The sequence below is a fragment of the Prunus dulcis genome, chromosome 3 (assembly GCF_902201215.1).
Source record: "Prunus dulcis chromosome 3, ALMONDv2, whole genome shotgun sequence".
Taxonomy (NCBI): Eukaryota; Viridiplantae; Streptophyta; class Magnoliopsida; order Rosales; family Rosaceae; genus Prunus; species Prunus dulcis.
The window spans coordinates 21527570-21543439 of NC_047652.1; the positions used below are offsets into that span (position 1 = coordinate 21527570).

A 15870-nucleotide genomic window follows, 5' to 3' on the forward strand; every position below is an offset into this window, starting at 1 on the left:
TGTACCTCCCGCAAAAAAAATCCCACACGAAAAATCTCATGGGTTAGGATGTGATTTGAGATAGGGTTTGGTATTTATACCTCCTACTAAAAAGTTCCACACATTTCCACATTTTAAAAAATCGTTTGAAATTAGTAAGTTTTTTAATACCATAAAATTTTTTGTTTGTTTAAAGTATTGATTGAATAACACATGATTTTGACACCCTCTTTTAAAAATTATAATAGTCTTAATGGAATACCACAAGACTTGTTTAGATTATTTAGAAGTCTTAATTGAATACCACAAGACTTATTTATCCCAAAATAGTCTTTTACAATCCCAATTAAATACACCCCCAGATGTTGGCATATATCTAATGGTAACCTTGAAGCTTTATTTTTATTATTGAAGCTTTTATTTTAACAGTTGCTTTTGATTTTGTTGTGATTTTCGGTTTAAGAGGTATGCTACTTAGCAATAAGCATTCTTAGCATAGGGTTGTGATCATTATACCTCATTGGATGATACCAGAGGATATATCAGTTGAACAATTACATTATACTAAGAACGCCGTAACCTTTCAAAGAATCAAATTAATGGGATTGCAACAAAACTAGTTGCTTCATTCATATTCATATACAAGATTAAAAAGAATATCAGAAGCAAGTTGGGAAAGAAATAGAAAGGACATGATTATTAGTTATTAATATAACAGGGGAATGAATGCACATGGCTAAGGAGAAACAAAATCAGGTTCTTTCTTGTCTTCTTCAAGCTTCACTCTTGGTAAATGTAGGAGCCGATATCGTTCCATGGCAAGCAGGACTTGATCTTCTTTTGCTGAGGCACATGAAACTTTGGTTCTTTGGGTATAGTGGGATGCTTCATTGACCTTACAACAAAGAAACATGAAAATATAAGAAACCGTACATCTACTATCGTACAAAGGATATCAGAATCTGACTCGCTGAAGAAATCAAAATGCACAAACTTGAGAAGAAAAAAAAAATTTGATGGGATGTAGCTCATATTTGGGACAAACTATGTTCTTGGAGGAATCGACAACATATGGACTCGGTCTTCGCCTTTCTTTAAGGTTTCATACAGAAAGTTAAAGAAGACAGATCAAACATTGGATATAAATTCTGCATGAACCAGTATCCGTATAACTTATACAAAATTTATTGACCCACTTTGTAAGGATGGAATTCCAAAATTATCTGCACTCTCTTTTTCTGCATGTTGAGAAAGTTCAATAATATCATCAGCATTCCACAATCCAAGCAACTATAATCTATTATTACTAAAAAGAAAAACAAACCAAAAGGAAAACCATTTTCTTGTAAGGTGTTATTTGCAGAGAAGAGACACAAAACAATAAGTAGATTCTGAAGTCACTGAAGAATTTGGAATGCACCCTTGTCATTCAAAAATGAGAATATTCCAATCATGCAACAGTTACAGAAGAGTTCCATATTGTTCTTTTAGACATACAAGAAGCTTTAAGAGAAAGGGTCTATGTATAATCGATTTACAATCAGATAAAAGTTTTACCTTCTGGGAATGAAAGGCCTGTCAAAGTAGGGCATCGGCTGTGCTTTTGGAACAAGCTCCTTTCTCAACCTTCTTATTTCCTCCTCTTCTGCCAACTGCAAGAGCAAAATACCAAAATGCATCTTTCAGGTGAAAACTATGATGATATAAAGCTGATCAAGTGAAATTATTCTTTGCGTTAAAACAAATGGTTGGTTTACCTTCTGCAGTCTCTCTCTTTCCATCTTGTATTGCTCAAACAGGTTCATCTTCTCGGCCACCTGATGGTGCACGCACATTTCAAAAGAAAAGGTAATTCAATTTTCAGTCTACACATACATACCAACAGTACGTAACAAATGTAAGGAATAGAGACTAAAAACCTTCGCCCTTATTATCACATACATACCAACAGATAAGTCATGCATCCATTTCTTCCTTTAAAATAATGAGTCACGTTATTAGAGTAGATTTGTTATCTCCAAAGTGACATTATAAGCATGAAGAAAGTGCGTAACAAAGGTGGTTTCACGAAGATGTCCTCACAGTTGTCTACAATAAATTGTAAACCTTTTTTTATCTCACAGTTGTCTACACAATAAATTGTAAACGTTTTTTTTATCTCATAGTTGTCATAAAGAATGTTGATGTTAAGATGCTGACGAAAAGGTTCATTCTGAAAAATCTATAAATTTCACACCTTTTTTTTTTTTTTTTATCTCACAAGTGTTTGTCTAGAATGTTAGATATTAGGATGATATCACAAAATTTATTCTGCAAAAGCTAGACAAGTTTCTTCTTTTGATTAGAAGTGTTCCCAGGGGCTCCAACCTGAAAAAACTTTTCCACAGAGATCTCCTATATTCTTATTCATATTTAGTTTAAATGCACAACTACGTAGACAGTGATTAAAAATCTAGAGCCAAAGCGCACAATATTTAAACGCACCTGATGGTCAAACTCAGCTCGCTCTACTGCCCGCATGTCACTGTAGAGCTTCAGATCAGTTGGTATTGTGATGTCTTTTACTGGAGGTTTCATTAAGCACTGAGATAAAAAATAAAAAAAACACCAAAGATTTACATCTAAGTCAGTGGTTCAGTCTTGTCTGTCTTGCAATATCAATAAAATCACTTAAATATAGTTGGAAAGTTAAGAAAACGCAATCGATGAACTTATACGTCCCCTTCGTGTATTTTGGACCCTAATTTTGTATTTATATCTCAACATCTATTATATGGTACATAAGAAAGAAAAATTGAAGTAATAATGGTTTAACCTCTGGTTCATCAGTTGTCCATGGGAGGCCCTGAGCAATTGGTATCCGCTGCCTCTCCTCCTCTATCATCATCTCTTGTATCTTCTTCATGAACTCCTCCTCTTTTTGTCTTCCCCTTTCCTGCAGTGAGATCACCAAACAAAGTTAGAAGCTATGGAACCGCAAGTAAACTTGATTACTTTTCAAGCCATTCATTTGCAGTACATTTTACCTCTGTCCTTAGCTTGAATGGTTTAAGGCTAGTGGCTCTGAGCTGCTTTTTCTTCCATGTCCTTCCTCCCATTGTGCTAGATGATTCAGAGCTCTGAAACTCAAACAGGAATACAAGATTTCATCAGTTAATCAATCATTTTCAGTCTCCAAATAATGTCCAAAATAGTAAAAAAGAAAAAAAATCTACATTTCTTCGGCTCCTTCTTCCCCCATTGGAAGTCCTGCTTGAAACACTATAAATAGCCAAACAAAACCCAGTCAGAACAAAAAACAAACACTTTGCATGCATCAAAAGTAATGCTAATTTTATTCAAAAGTATTGTTGCCAACCTTCCCAAGCTTCCATCCCAAGAAGATGAAACTGAAGGCCGCCGATCCAAACCAAGATTCTCAGATGTCAAAAACAAATCGGACGGACAAAACGAATAAGAAGAAACCTGTGCTTCAGGCACCTTAGGAGGTTGCAATCCAGGTAAGGCCCACTTTTCTGCCTTCTTGCCATTATCTTCTGGTTCCTCCCCATCCTTCTGCTCATCCAAGTCCTTCGAGGGAATCGAAAGGAGTTTCTCAAAGGCCTGAACCAAGTGCATCACTTTCCCACGCTCAGGCACACTCTTCCTTGCCTCCTCCAACAACTTGTCCCTCCTCCTCTTGAAGGTCGAAGAACTCATTTCACCAGACGGGTCAATCTCACTCGGGTCAAAATCACCCTCCAACCCATCTTGAATCCTCAAACCCTTCTCAATCTCTTCCTCGAGTTCACGCTCAGCTCTATCACACTCCTTCAAACTATCCGATTCATCGTTCCGGTTCTTGAAAAATTCTTCCTGCGACGCCCTCAGATTCTCATAGGCCACGCAAAGACACTTCTTGGAATTACCTTTCCCTTTGCATTTACAAGCAACATTCGGGTTCTCTTTCTTCGATTTCTTCTTTGCCACGACGAACTTCCTCTCCCGGATCTTGTTCCGGGGTGAATGAACAACCGGGTTCGGGTTCTTGGGGGCCGATTTCTGGGACTTGGTCGATTTCGTCGCAGGGGAAGCCGTGGGTTTTGGCCCAGGAGAAACATTGGGGTTCAAATTCTCGGCATATCTCGAGTTTCCGTGCCTCTTGGATCGAGAACCATGTTGGTCTTTCACAGGAGTGACCGATCCGGCCTTCTTACCGACTAAGTCCATCAGAATGTGACCAGAAAAGAGAGAAGACTGGCCGGAGACGTAGGGAAGAAAAAAAGGTCAGTGAATGTCTGGTGTTTTGGCACCGAAGAAACAAATGAATGAGGGTTGATGAGAGAGAGAGATGAGAGGAGACAAAAAGGGAACGTTGGAGCTGTCGACGCTCTCTGTGTAACGGCTAGTTTTTTGGGGGGCTTATCTGTGGATCGTTTGATAACACTTTTAAATTTCTGTCTGTTTTGAGCCGTTGGATTAAGTGAATGTGTGTTTTTTTCGGTCGTTTGGATTAGGGGAGAGAGTGGTGAATGATTGGGTTTGATTACCAACCGTTGTAGCCGAATCGGGATGGTCGCAATTACGGAAATACCCTGCGCCTTACCTTCTTCGCCAGCGTCCACGGTGGCGGCGTGGTACAAGAGCAACTCCCCTCTTCAATTTTTGTTTTTTAATTTCTGACCTTTTCTGTTTTTATTTTATTTTTAGAAGAGGTTTTTTTTTCTTCTTCCTAAAATATGCAATAATTTTTTGAAAACATTGAAAAATACAATAAATTGTAACTTTTTTATGTTATTGATCTAGGATGTTCATATTAGGATCACCGCAATCGCGAAACTAGGATTTTATGCATTTTGGGGAGAGGGCCAACATATAAATCAAATAATATATATAAAAAAATTTCCAAATTTCCAAATTTCCAAATTGTACACTTATCAGCCCAAATCTCATGTTCAAGGTTTTGAAATCAGTAATATTAGGACATTTTTATTGGATCTAAAATACATTAGATTACAGATTCATTAATTTAATTATGTTGGATTAGAGATTATGTTCAACTTAATTGAAATAGTCCAAATCAACTCCAAACCCCCGTGTGAAGTTTGATAACTTTTATTTTCTAGAAATATTTTTGCTCACTAACCAATATTATAGCTGCGCGTCTATACTTTTTTGACACGTGGATCTCGTTTTTTTAAATACTAAATTGTATAGTTGTGCAGCTATATACGGATATTTTTCAAAATAGTATTGCCGCAAGGCTATACTCTGGTTTTTTTTAAAATAGTATAGCCGGCCGTCTTCACTACGGTATTTTGTTGTTTAAAAAATAGTATAGCCGCGCGGCTATACTACGGCATTTTTTTAAAAATAGTATAGCTGCGCGGCCATACTTATTTCGACATGTGAGGGTTCTCTTTTTTTTTAATAAGTAGTATAGCCACTAGGCTCTACTCAATTTTTTTTATTTTTTATTCAAAATAGTATAGTCGTGCGGCTATACTTATTTTGTCACGTGGCCACTAAATAGTATAGCCGTGCAGCTATACTCAGTTTTTTATTTTTTGAAAAAATCTTATAGCCGAACGGCTATACCCGGTTTTAATAATGTTTAATAGTATAGCCGGGCGGCTATACTTATTTTGACACGTGGCCTCCTATTTTCTAGGCGGGTTCCCTGTTTGTCCTTAAAAATAGTATAACCGCTCGGCTATACTAGGTTTTTACCCTATTTTTCAAAAATAGTATAGCCGCCCTGCTATACTCCATATTTCGTCGAAGCAAAAGGCGCCGCCTTTGTGAAGAGAGCGTGCTCTCTGTTTCCACGGAGGAAGAAGGTGTTTACTGGCCCACGACCATGGAAACAAGGGAGGCCTATGAGGAATTTCTTAGAGTAATTCAGCAGCTGTTGGGTGGTCAGCCTCTGAGTATGGTCGGCGCTGCGGAGGAGATTCTGGCTATTATTAAAAACGAGAGCTTTAAGGACCCTGAGAAGAAAAAGGAGATGCAGAAGTTGTGGAACCCGATACCGGACTGGGTTTTTTATCAGTTGGTTTCGATTGGGAGGCAGATCATGGATTATCAAGTTGGGGATGATTCGGTGGCTAACTGTGATGACGTGGGTGTTGTGGTTGGGATTGAAGAGGATGAGGAGGAGGAGAGTAGTGATCTTGATATGGTCATGGGAGATGAGGAACAGGATGAGCATGATTTGCTCAAACCAAACGAGTCTGGGCCAATGCAAATGCAAATTGGTGGTGACATTGATGATGCTTATAATGAGGGTATGAGCCTTAATGTTCGGGATATTGATGTTTATTGGCTTCAGAAGAGGATCTCTGAGGCTTATGAGAAAAAGATTGATCCACAACAATGCCAGAAGCTTTCTGAAGAGGTGCTCAAGATACTTGCTACAGGTCAGGGGACTTGAAAAAGATTGATCCACAACAATGCCAGAAGCGTCCCGTACCCCTGGAAATACACATACAGAGGGTGGAGAATGCTGATTTTGAAGCGAGGATGCAAGCAATGATGAAACCAGCATACACTGCCATTGTCCAACATGCCAAGAATGCTAAACCAGCTCTTGTGTATGTTCCTACAAAGAAACATATCCGACTAACTGCTGAGAATGTGGTGACTTACTCATATGCAGACAGTGGTGAGAAACCACCATTTTTATTTCGGCCTTTGGATGTTCATATCGAGTCTTTGATTGGAAGACTTAATGATGAGATATTGCAATCCACTTTGCGTGGTGGAGTGGGATACTTGCATGAGAGCTTAACCCTTTCAGATCAACAAATTGTGTCATGGCTTTTCGAAGATGGGTGGATTCAAGTCTGTGTAGTAAGCAGTTCAATGTGTTGGCGAGTGTTATTGTTTGCCCATTTGGGGGTTGTGATGGGAACCCAATATTATGATAGCCGGGAAAATGTTCATACAGATTACCATGTTACTGAACTGTTGCAGATGATGGGCCATGCCAATCGCCCTTTGCTAGACGATTCAGGAAAGTGTGTCATCCTCTGCCATGCTCCGCGCAGAGTATTTTTCATGTTAACAGAGTTCGTGAGAGTACAAGAGATGAGTACAATTACAAAGCTAAGCTTGCTAATAAAAAATATGACTTGACACACACTTCCAACTTAATGGATTTCGTTTGATTGTTTTTTACCAATTTGAAAATGGGGTTTGATTTTCTTAAAGCATACTGGTGGTGGATTTGGTTGTGTTAGACCATCTTGTACATTGCATGAGTCTTGTTTGTCGGTTTTGTTTCCTTATTCTGCTCCTCATTCATGGCCAAAAGAAATGGGAGAAATAAGGATTTGGCATGAATCTCACCCAACTTCTGCAAGTAGGCATGCTTTAAGCTTTCACGTATTGCTTCAAATATGGAGTTTATTAATATTCATAACATAGAACATAGTTCATGTGTGACTTTCATACATGCACATGGAAAAGAATTGAAGAGGTAGATCTTAGAAGATAAGAAGCAATACCCAAAGATCGAACACCTTCAACAAATGAAAATGATCTCATTTGTAGACATCTGGCGACTTAATATTTATGACGATTATTAAGGGTGATTAATACAAACCTTACACAACTCTTTCCAGACCGACTTTGCTGCTGTACAAAAAAATAGGAAGGAGAAAAACAGTATCTGGGAAAAATGAGAAGTTCTTGTTTTTTTGTGGCGGTTTTCTAGCTTTTACCGGAGTTTTTATCTTTTAGACGCGGTTTTTCTACTTTTCGTGACGATTTATAGGTCCCAAAAATGCAAAAGGGCTTTAGCTGCGGAAGAAACCGTCGCTAACAGCTGCTATAGGAACCTTTATCTACCAAACGGAAAACCGCCGATAAAAGTCGGAACACCTATAACACCGCCCACCCTTCCCTGAAATATGAATTTTTTATGTCCAAAAAATCTAAAAACCCTCCTTTTCAATCGCTCTTTATGTTTATACACAATATTACATGACAATTCTATTTGAAGTCTCGCCAATTATCCAAGTGCAGACGGACTATGACTCTAGCAAAATTATTTTTCACACCAACACCACAATGACCTAGAATTGAACGACTGAAGTAACAGATATTTGCTATTTCAGACGTGTTAAGAGTCTCTGGATTGATCCCTAAAGGAAGCTGACGGTCCTTTTGCAGTGCCAATAGTTGGAAAGTCCCAACAAAGTATGAAGATGTCTCTTTCAATACCAAGATCCTCCACAACTGCCGCGTGTTTAGCCTTCCAGAACCCCAGAATTGATGACATGGTTGAACCGATGTCATCCCAACTCAAGCATAATCTGTCAATATTACGAGTCTGTCGACAGCGAAGCAAGGAGGGAAGATATATCAATCAGTTGATGAATCAAGGACTTATGTCAGGCTCTTCTTCAAACAATGCAGTCATTACATTTTCAAATACAATGGAAACTCAAGATGACAAATGATTGTTCACCCCAAGGTGTGACCTGCAGAATGGAGCGTGGCTCAACTTGGATCGTAGATGTACAAACAAGCAAAGATGAAGGGCAAGTCTGTGGGTAAAATATCATATGGCTAAGCACTAAAATCAAACTTGAAACCAGTAAAACCCAGTAAGACAAACGTGTGGTGTTGGAACCCGAAGTTGGACCACCAATTGTTCTGTGAGCAGAAAATATTAACTTCTCATGTGATGCTTTTGCCTCTTCAGACTATAAGTGAAATGTCACAAGAAGAATCTCAATATGAAAACCAGATGGAGGTAGAGTTAGCATATACCCTGGCCGGAGCTAGAGTTAGCAACAACTGGTGGCTGATCATATCCTTCTGTAGACCACGACCACTTTCACAGAAAAGGTCTCCAAAATGAGCTTTGTCTTCATGGAAAACCACATTTTCCAATTCAGAGCTGCAAGTAGCTTTTGCACAACTAGAATATGACCTCTCCACTTTTGGCCTCAGTTTCACTCCTTCCAAATGAAGGAAAAAGATAAGATGCATCAGATCATCCATCCATTGTTTTGAGGAAGGGAATATCATCTGTACTAGATGTTCAAATGTGTAGCTGTGAAGTAAAGAAACTTTCTCAAAATGAACAGGGCATGCACCAATGAGGCATCATATTCAATATATGGATTTTCTTCGTGAGACTTCCAAGTAGCTTTATAATCCTCAAACTAAAGGACGGTCTCTTACAGAAGTTTGTCCCAACCATCTTCTCATCAAACATTATCTGGGATCACAAAGAGTTACTTACACAGCACAATCAAACGTTGACTGCACCCCACGTGAGCAACTGCCCAGCCTGAGATAGAAAAACAAATTTGTTCAAATCCTGCTGGAAAGTGGGCCCACCAAACCCACTGGTCTGCCTATCATATTGTATGCACTCAGAAGCTAACGACATAACCAGACAATCCAGCAGTATTTCTGACCTTGAGCAATTGACACCTTCTCAGACACATAAAAAGTATAATCATCAGTACCAGTAGGCAATGAGGCAACATCACAGAAGAAATCAAATCTTACCACCAAAACAATTACCTTGAGGACCACATTTAGTGTGGTTATCAAACTCATTACCACAAGAACCACTGGTAACAGATGGTAACAATTCCACCAGACTATCAACGAGCAAGGTGGCAGTGTGTCAGGTGCTTTATCCAATTCATCGACCAACGCTATCTCCAAAAGCTGCATCATATTTACTCTGCAAAACCAAACAAAAGTTGGACTACCAAAACAAAATAGAGCCACTAATCACCCCCTCCCCAAGCAAGCATAAACAGGTAGTGATGCAGAACACTGAATACATAACAATTAAAAATTATAAAAAAGGATTTGTGGAAAAATCAGAAACCAACAGAACAAAAAAGGACTCAGCCACAAATCCACAAAGAACAGGGTACAGGGCACATAAAAAAAATAAAAATTCACTCCCTCTCCCTCCTTCACACAAGACACACTCAATGTTAATGTTGCCATTGATTTTCATCTATTAGACATGATAGTTTTAGGCTTCTAATCACAAGACAACAGAGCGCATAATAAGAGTGCTGCGCAGAGAGACCCCAAATTGAGTGGTTGCCAACAAGTTAATTTTCAGAAAAGTTAAGGTGTTTTGAGGGTAAAGGAGGTTTCTAACTTCGATATTTAATATTGATGAATCGACCAAGAAAAATCCTAAAAACCTTTCAGCACAAAATTTTCAAATATGGAGCAGAGTGAAAATTATCTATTCAATTCAAAAACAATCTAAGAAAAATGTCAACATATATACACCATGCAATGCAAGAAGCAATTCATACTATCTACATATTATCCTTCTTTCGTTGTGTCCTCTCTCTTATGAATTTTATTGTTTGCTTAAGAAAGAAAAAACACACAACAAACATCACTTCTGAAATTACTTGCCAATTCCAGAGTGCACATTCTGAATTAAACCGGCCGTAAAATGATATCCAAATACTAGTATTGTAACTAAACGCAAGAACATGGAGCTAACCATTCATAAAATGCACCAACCAAAAAGTAGTCAAATCCCTTAAAACTACGAACTTTATATAATATTTCACCACAGAAACTAACTGCTCATAGCTTCGCTGTTAAATTCTAATATCTCCAAATAACATACTGAAAATTCCAACGACTAGAAAGAAATCAAGTGCATTTATTACCACAACACTTCATTAGCAATAGAGATCGAGAGGCGGAAGCGATGGCATAGGCAATCGAATAAACTGCCTGAATTTGAGAATCGGCCCACGATTGGAGCCCTAGCTTCCCGTCTCCGACGACCTCAACGCAGCGTTTTGGTATCAGAGCGCAGCCTCTGGAAGAGATCAGTGGATGACATGGATGAGTGGGGGTCATTTAGCCCAAAATACTCAAATTGGGCTCATGGGGCTTTTTTATTTTTCTTCTTCTATTTTTTTCACAAGTGCATGGGGGTTATTTTGGCCCAAGCTCAACCCTGGGATGGTGGTGGAGTCTGCATGGCGGTGTTAAAAAAAGAAAAAGAAATGGTCAATTGGATGACGAATAGAAAGTTGACACGTGACATAAAAATTTGGGAAAATCCGACCGCAGCATTTATGCAAAAACTCATTGCTTCCATTTTATTTTTTCCTAAAATCAAATTTAAATAATTCATGACATGAGAATTATTATTATTTTTCTTTCATAAAACCAAAGCAAGCCATACAAACACAAGATAGTTTATTTTTGCCACATTAACAAAGACAATACACAATTAATTAGAAATAAATAATTATAAGTAAATAATATTTTAAGCCCTTACTCCTCACCACTAGAACAACAAAATTTTTGAGAGAAGCGAATTGCCCACAAGGTAATCATGTTTGGGTTTGAGCGAGAAGACATTAATTCCTTGAAAAATCCTTCAATTGATATCGAAAGAAGTGAATAGGTGGGCCGAGGACTAGAATTAATAAAAAATTTAACGGTGAAGTTAAGACAGAACCATATTGCAAAAATTAAAAATATTAAGGTATTTGATTGTTAAAATTGAGAATGTATGGGCAAACATGCCTTAAGAGTGAGAATTCAGGATACTAAATTGAAATTAAACCTTGAATTAAATTGGACAAATGAAAGAGTCCGACATTGATGATTTACATTTTCTCAAAACAGTTTTTATAAGTACTTTGAACTCCTTATAAATGAGGGGGATGGTACCAAAGAATGAGGAGCCCATAAGAAGATTATGATTTTTTGTAATAAATGCAAGCGATAGTCAAATAAAATTTAAAATTAATCTAATTTATAATAGGGGGATTTGAACTTAGGTGTAGAGGGCGGACACAATACTATGACTAGCCAACTGGCCCAACCCACGTTTGCATCAGATACTTTTTTATCAACAAATAAGCAGACGATTTTACCAAAAACATAGGTAATAAGGAGAGGGGGTAGGTAAATACTCTTAATAATAAGAATGGAAATTTTTCTACCATTTGCAACAGTTAATAAGATCACACATGAATCATCAGAAACAGAAGGCTTGAGCCTCGTGATCGGATCATATTATTCATCACAAAATTTTACCCCCAAAAAAAAAAAATCATCACAAAAAAGGCAAGGAAAAAAACACTATTTTCCTAAAAAGTTATATGATTCCTATCCCTCTTGAATATTTGGGAAGCAGCGAGAACTTGCATAATCTCCAAGATGTGGTGATTTTTCTGCTAAAATATGAGAAATTATAAGAGAATATTTGTTTGTAAGAATTCTAATAATCTAATTGTCCAAGATACGTCACTTCAATTTTTAACTTTTGACACCTATCTATTTAATTAACTTTAACTTTAGGGTTAGATTAAAGTTAATTAAATAGATAGGTGTCAAAAGTTAAAAATTGAAGTGTCTAAATATCACGAAATGTGGGCAAATACATAATGTCTAAATGTAGAGGTTTGGAATCCGTTTACAGTATGTTAATATGAGGGCAAAAATGTCATAATCACAAACTGTTATTGTAGCTTGTAAGTTAAGTTTGATGTACAGTCCTCAATTAGGAATCCTTAGAGGATCCTATTTGTAGTTTTAGTTTTCGTTATTAAAATAAAAAAATAAAATAAAAACTCTACGTAGATCAACTGTTAAAAATCTCCTACATGAAAGCCCCCATCTGATTCATCACCAAATAGGGGAAGAGAACTACTTTCCTTAAAAAAATCCTATGATTCCTGTCCTATATCCCATCCAGAAGAGGAGAAGATTCCTATTTCCTAATAAATTTCGATTATACACAAGAGGAGTTTGAGTATAAGTAGAAACCTTCCGAGCAAATTTTTGGATCTCAAATTTTGAAACAAACCCTTTTCTTAAACAGTACATAGAATAGAAAATCTCTCTGGCCTTTCGCTCTCTATTTCTCTTAACAAAATGTAAGTTGAGTTTCTTGTACTATTTCTCATGAGCGAGCAGAGAAGCCCTACTTTCTTTTCTCTCTCTTTTTTTTTTTTTCATCTTCTTCTGGGCCGAGGACGCATCTCATATCTCTTAGTTACTTCTTGCATTGCATGCAGATTATTTGATTGTATCCCTTATTAAGAAGAACCAAGAGCAAGTTAATAACAAGGTTGAATAATATGTCTAAAGGGAAGGCCACTGATTTGCAGACTACTGAATGCACACGTCAAACAGAAGGACGTAAAATTGCAATCAATTTTGGTGACCATGATGAGAAGGAAGACAATTATTTGCTTGATGAGAAGGGAGATAATTATTTTATTGATTATACGAGAGATAATTACTTGTTTAAGGAGGAAGATGATGATGATGATGAAGATTATTATTTTCTTGATGATGAGAAGGGAGATAATTATTCGGGGGAGGACCGGATTAGCGAGCTGCCCGACGAAATTCTAATTGCCATTGTTTCCCTCTTGGACACTTGGGAAGGAGGAAGAACTTGCGTAATCTCCAAGAGGTGGAGATTTTTGTGGGCAAGTGTTACATGTCTGAACTTTGATCGAAGGCATTTGTGGTTTGTTTAAAATCTTGCAATCGCATCAGGGTTCAACCTTAGAGAGATTGAGGATTAGCTATTGCGATTTAGATAGCGAATGCTGTCGTTCTGATGTCGATAATTCGATCGAAAGTGCAATATTGCAGAAGAGAGTTCAAAGGCTTGAGATAGATGATGTTCGTTTTTCTAACGACCCTTATATCTTTCCAGAGAGGCCATTCAAAACCCCTTTTGGTGTTTCCTGCATCAAGTCCCTTACACAACTCAGCTTCAACAACACAAACATACATTCTCGAATTGTTGGCCACTTTCTATCTCACTGTCCACTTCTTGAGCACCTGTGTATTCGTCGCTCCTCTGAAATATATGTTTTGAAAGTCGTCGGTCCCTCTCTCCGGTTGAAGTTTCTGCAGATAAGCGACTGCCCTAGCTTAGTTAAAATCGAGATCTTTGCTCCTAATCTCTTGTCGTTTATCTACTACGGAAGAGGTCCATACAGAACAGGAATTGTTATGAAGCATGCACCCTCACTTGTCATGCTATCTCTTGCAGAACCTTGTGATTGTATATCCAAAGCTTTTCGGTCGGTTTCAAGTTGTTTTTCTCGTCTGCAAACTCTCAGCCTGCGTATTGGTCTCGGACAAGTCAGTATGCATATGAAATCATTCAAGATTTATTATCAGTCAGTATACATTCTTGTCTTACAATTGGTTTCTTTTTGCAGAGGAGTATTATGCTCCCAGAGTCTCCACAATTATCTAGTCTCAAAAAGATATCTTTGGCGATACATATGGGACAAAATTCGAAAATCCTCATGGATTTGACTTCCTTCATAGAGCGATCTCCTTTCTTGCATAGATTGGAATTACGGGTAAAATTATTTCCACATTTATCTTACAAGTTTGTAACATTTTATCATTTATAAGCAGACAAGATACAAATGAACTAGAATATTTTAAAGAGTGAACAAGAGTCCAAGCCCTTGTTTGATGTACCGAGACTATAGACTTATTAAATTGGACAAAAGTCCAATATATTGATTGTGTCTTACAAATCCTACCTAAAAGGGTAATACTCATAAGACTTGCTTGAACTCAACTTCAATTCAAGCTCGACCACCAAACCATGACAAATGATGGAAAACTTCTGTTCATTTGTTTAATTCATTAGCTTTTTTCAATGAGGAATCTTGATAAATTCTTCTCATATATACGCCGTTTTGCAGTTAAAGTGGAGCGGTTTGTTTAGGTATTGTACGAGCAGTGTGCAGAAGATTAAGAAATGTCCTCATCCATGCCTTAAGGTTGTGAAAATTTCAGGCTTCATTGGGTCTCGTATGGATACTATGTTTGCCATGTACTTAATTGAGAACTCTCTTGTGCTCGAGAAGCTCATCTTTGATCTTCAAAAGGTAAATGATACACCGTATTGTCATACTTCCCTTTTTTTTTTTACACTTCTCAAAGATATAAAAAACTAGATGTTTTTTTTAATGCATATGTATTATTCACGTATTATACATATAATGACATACACGTTCTTTCCAAATATTTTCCATTTTATCTGTATTTTTCAAGTATTATTGGTTGGACGGTATGTTTTTAAGAAATTGGTCGAGTAATACAAGAAAACATGCTTTGCAGACTTATGATTTTCTGAGTCGGAAACAATACCTAAGTAGAAAGACAATCAAGAAGAAAATAGAGGCAACAAGAAAGCATGCTTTGCAGATTGGGAAGCAACTTCCACCAGGAGCCGAGTTAATTGTCATATAAGTTTATTTGTTTGAATTATTTGATTATCAAATTGTACTTATACGGTTTCCTTGGATTCCAAGCATACGATATATTCTTATAATTAATTAATTATTTCATAAAATTTGTAAGAAAATTTCCATCGTTATCAATCATCACCATCCAGGTTTCTATGTCAAAACTTTTCCAAAAGCTTTTGCCCACTTGGGTCAAGAGTTGAGCTCGGATAGGACTGCTCTTTTTAGGCCCATAGATATCTATAGGCTTGTTCGGTTTTTATGGTTCAATTTGCCCACTTTTTATCTAGAATTTTCAAGTTTTTTTTATTTTTATCGATTATAAAAGTGATATTTTAAGTTATTTTAAATTAATTTAATCTAATGAGAGGGTTGAACTTAGTGCAAGGGGACGAGTTCCCATTGAAATAGGATCCACACAAGAAAAATCACTTGTCATTCGTTGGTTATGAGGAGCATCTCGAAAACGTCCATATCAAAATATGATTTTTAAATTAAGTTTCGAATTAGTGGATGTTACCAACCGGAGTGGCGACGCCATACACAAAAAGAAAGAGACTCATAGAATTTTGCACATTTTCATTAATACATGAACAAAATCTATATAGACCCATAGATCTACACATCTCGATCGAAAAAGAATCCATAA

General features: G+C 37.2%; 2 protein-coding genes and 1 long non-coding RNA gene across 4 annotated transcripts; 1 reads left to right on the plus strand and 2 right to left on the minus strand.

Annotated features, from left to right (window-relative positions):
- Window positions 1–560: 560 nt before the first annotated feature.
- On the minus strand, window positions 561–4341 carry LOC117620535 (PH domain-containing protein DDB_G0287875). 2 transcript variants are annotated; one of them, XM_034350624.1, is made up of 9 exons: window positions 3338–4324; window positions 3195–3240; window positions 3006–3098; window positions 2795–2914; window positions 2464–2562; window positions 1737–1796; window positions 1537–1631; window positions 1176–1217; window positions 758–874 (listed from the first exon to the last, which is right to left on the minus strand). In XM_034350624.1, the coding sequence occupies exons 1-8, from the start codon at window positions 4186–4188 to the stop codon at window positions 1199–1201; spliced, it is 1383 nt and encodes a 460-aa protein (XP_034206515.1). In that variant the 5' UTR covers window positions 4189–4324; the 3' UTR covers window positions 758–874; window positions 1176–1198. The 2 variants fall into 2 exon arrangements, with proteins under 2 accessions (XP_034206514.1, XP_034206515.1); XM_034350623.1 differs by lacking the exon at window positions 1176–1217 and having other exon boundaries at window positions 561–874; window positions 3338–4341.
- Window positions 4342–7908: 3567 nt separating this feature from the next.
- LOC117622193 lies at window positions 7909–10798 on the minus strand. Its single transcript, XR_004584960.1, has 3 exons — window positions 10635–10798; window positions 9502–9667; window positions 7909–9408 (listed from the first exon to the last, which is right to left on the minus strand). It is a non-coding gene; the product is annotated as an uncharacterized LOC117622193 (long non-coding RNA).
- Window positions 10799–13070: 2272 nt separating this feature from the next.
- LOC117621987 lies at window positions 13071–15225 on the plus strand. The gene is made up of 5 exons (XM_034352502.1): window positions 13071–13397; window positions 13498–14094; window positions 14175–14321; window positions 14676–14861; window positions 15094–15225. The coding sequence occupies exons 1-5, from the start codon at window positions 13071–13073 to the stop codon at window positions 15223–15225; spliced, it is 1389 nt and encodes a 462-aa protein (XP_034208393.1).
- Window positions 15226–15870: the final 645 nt, after the last annotated feature.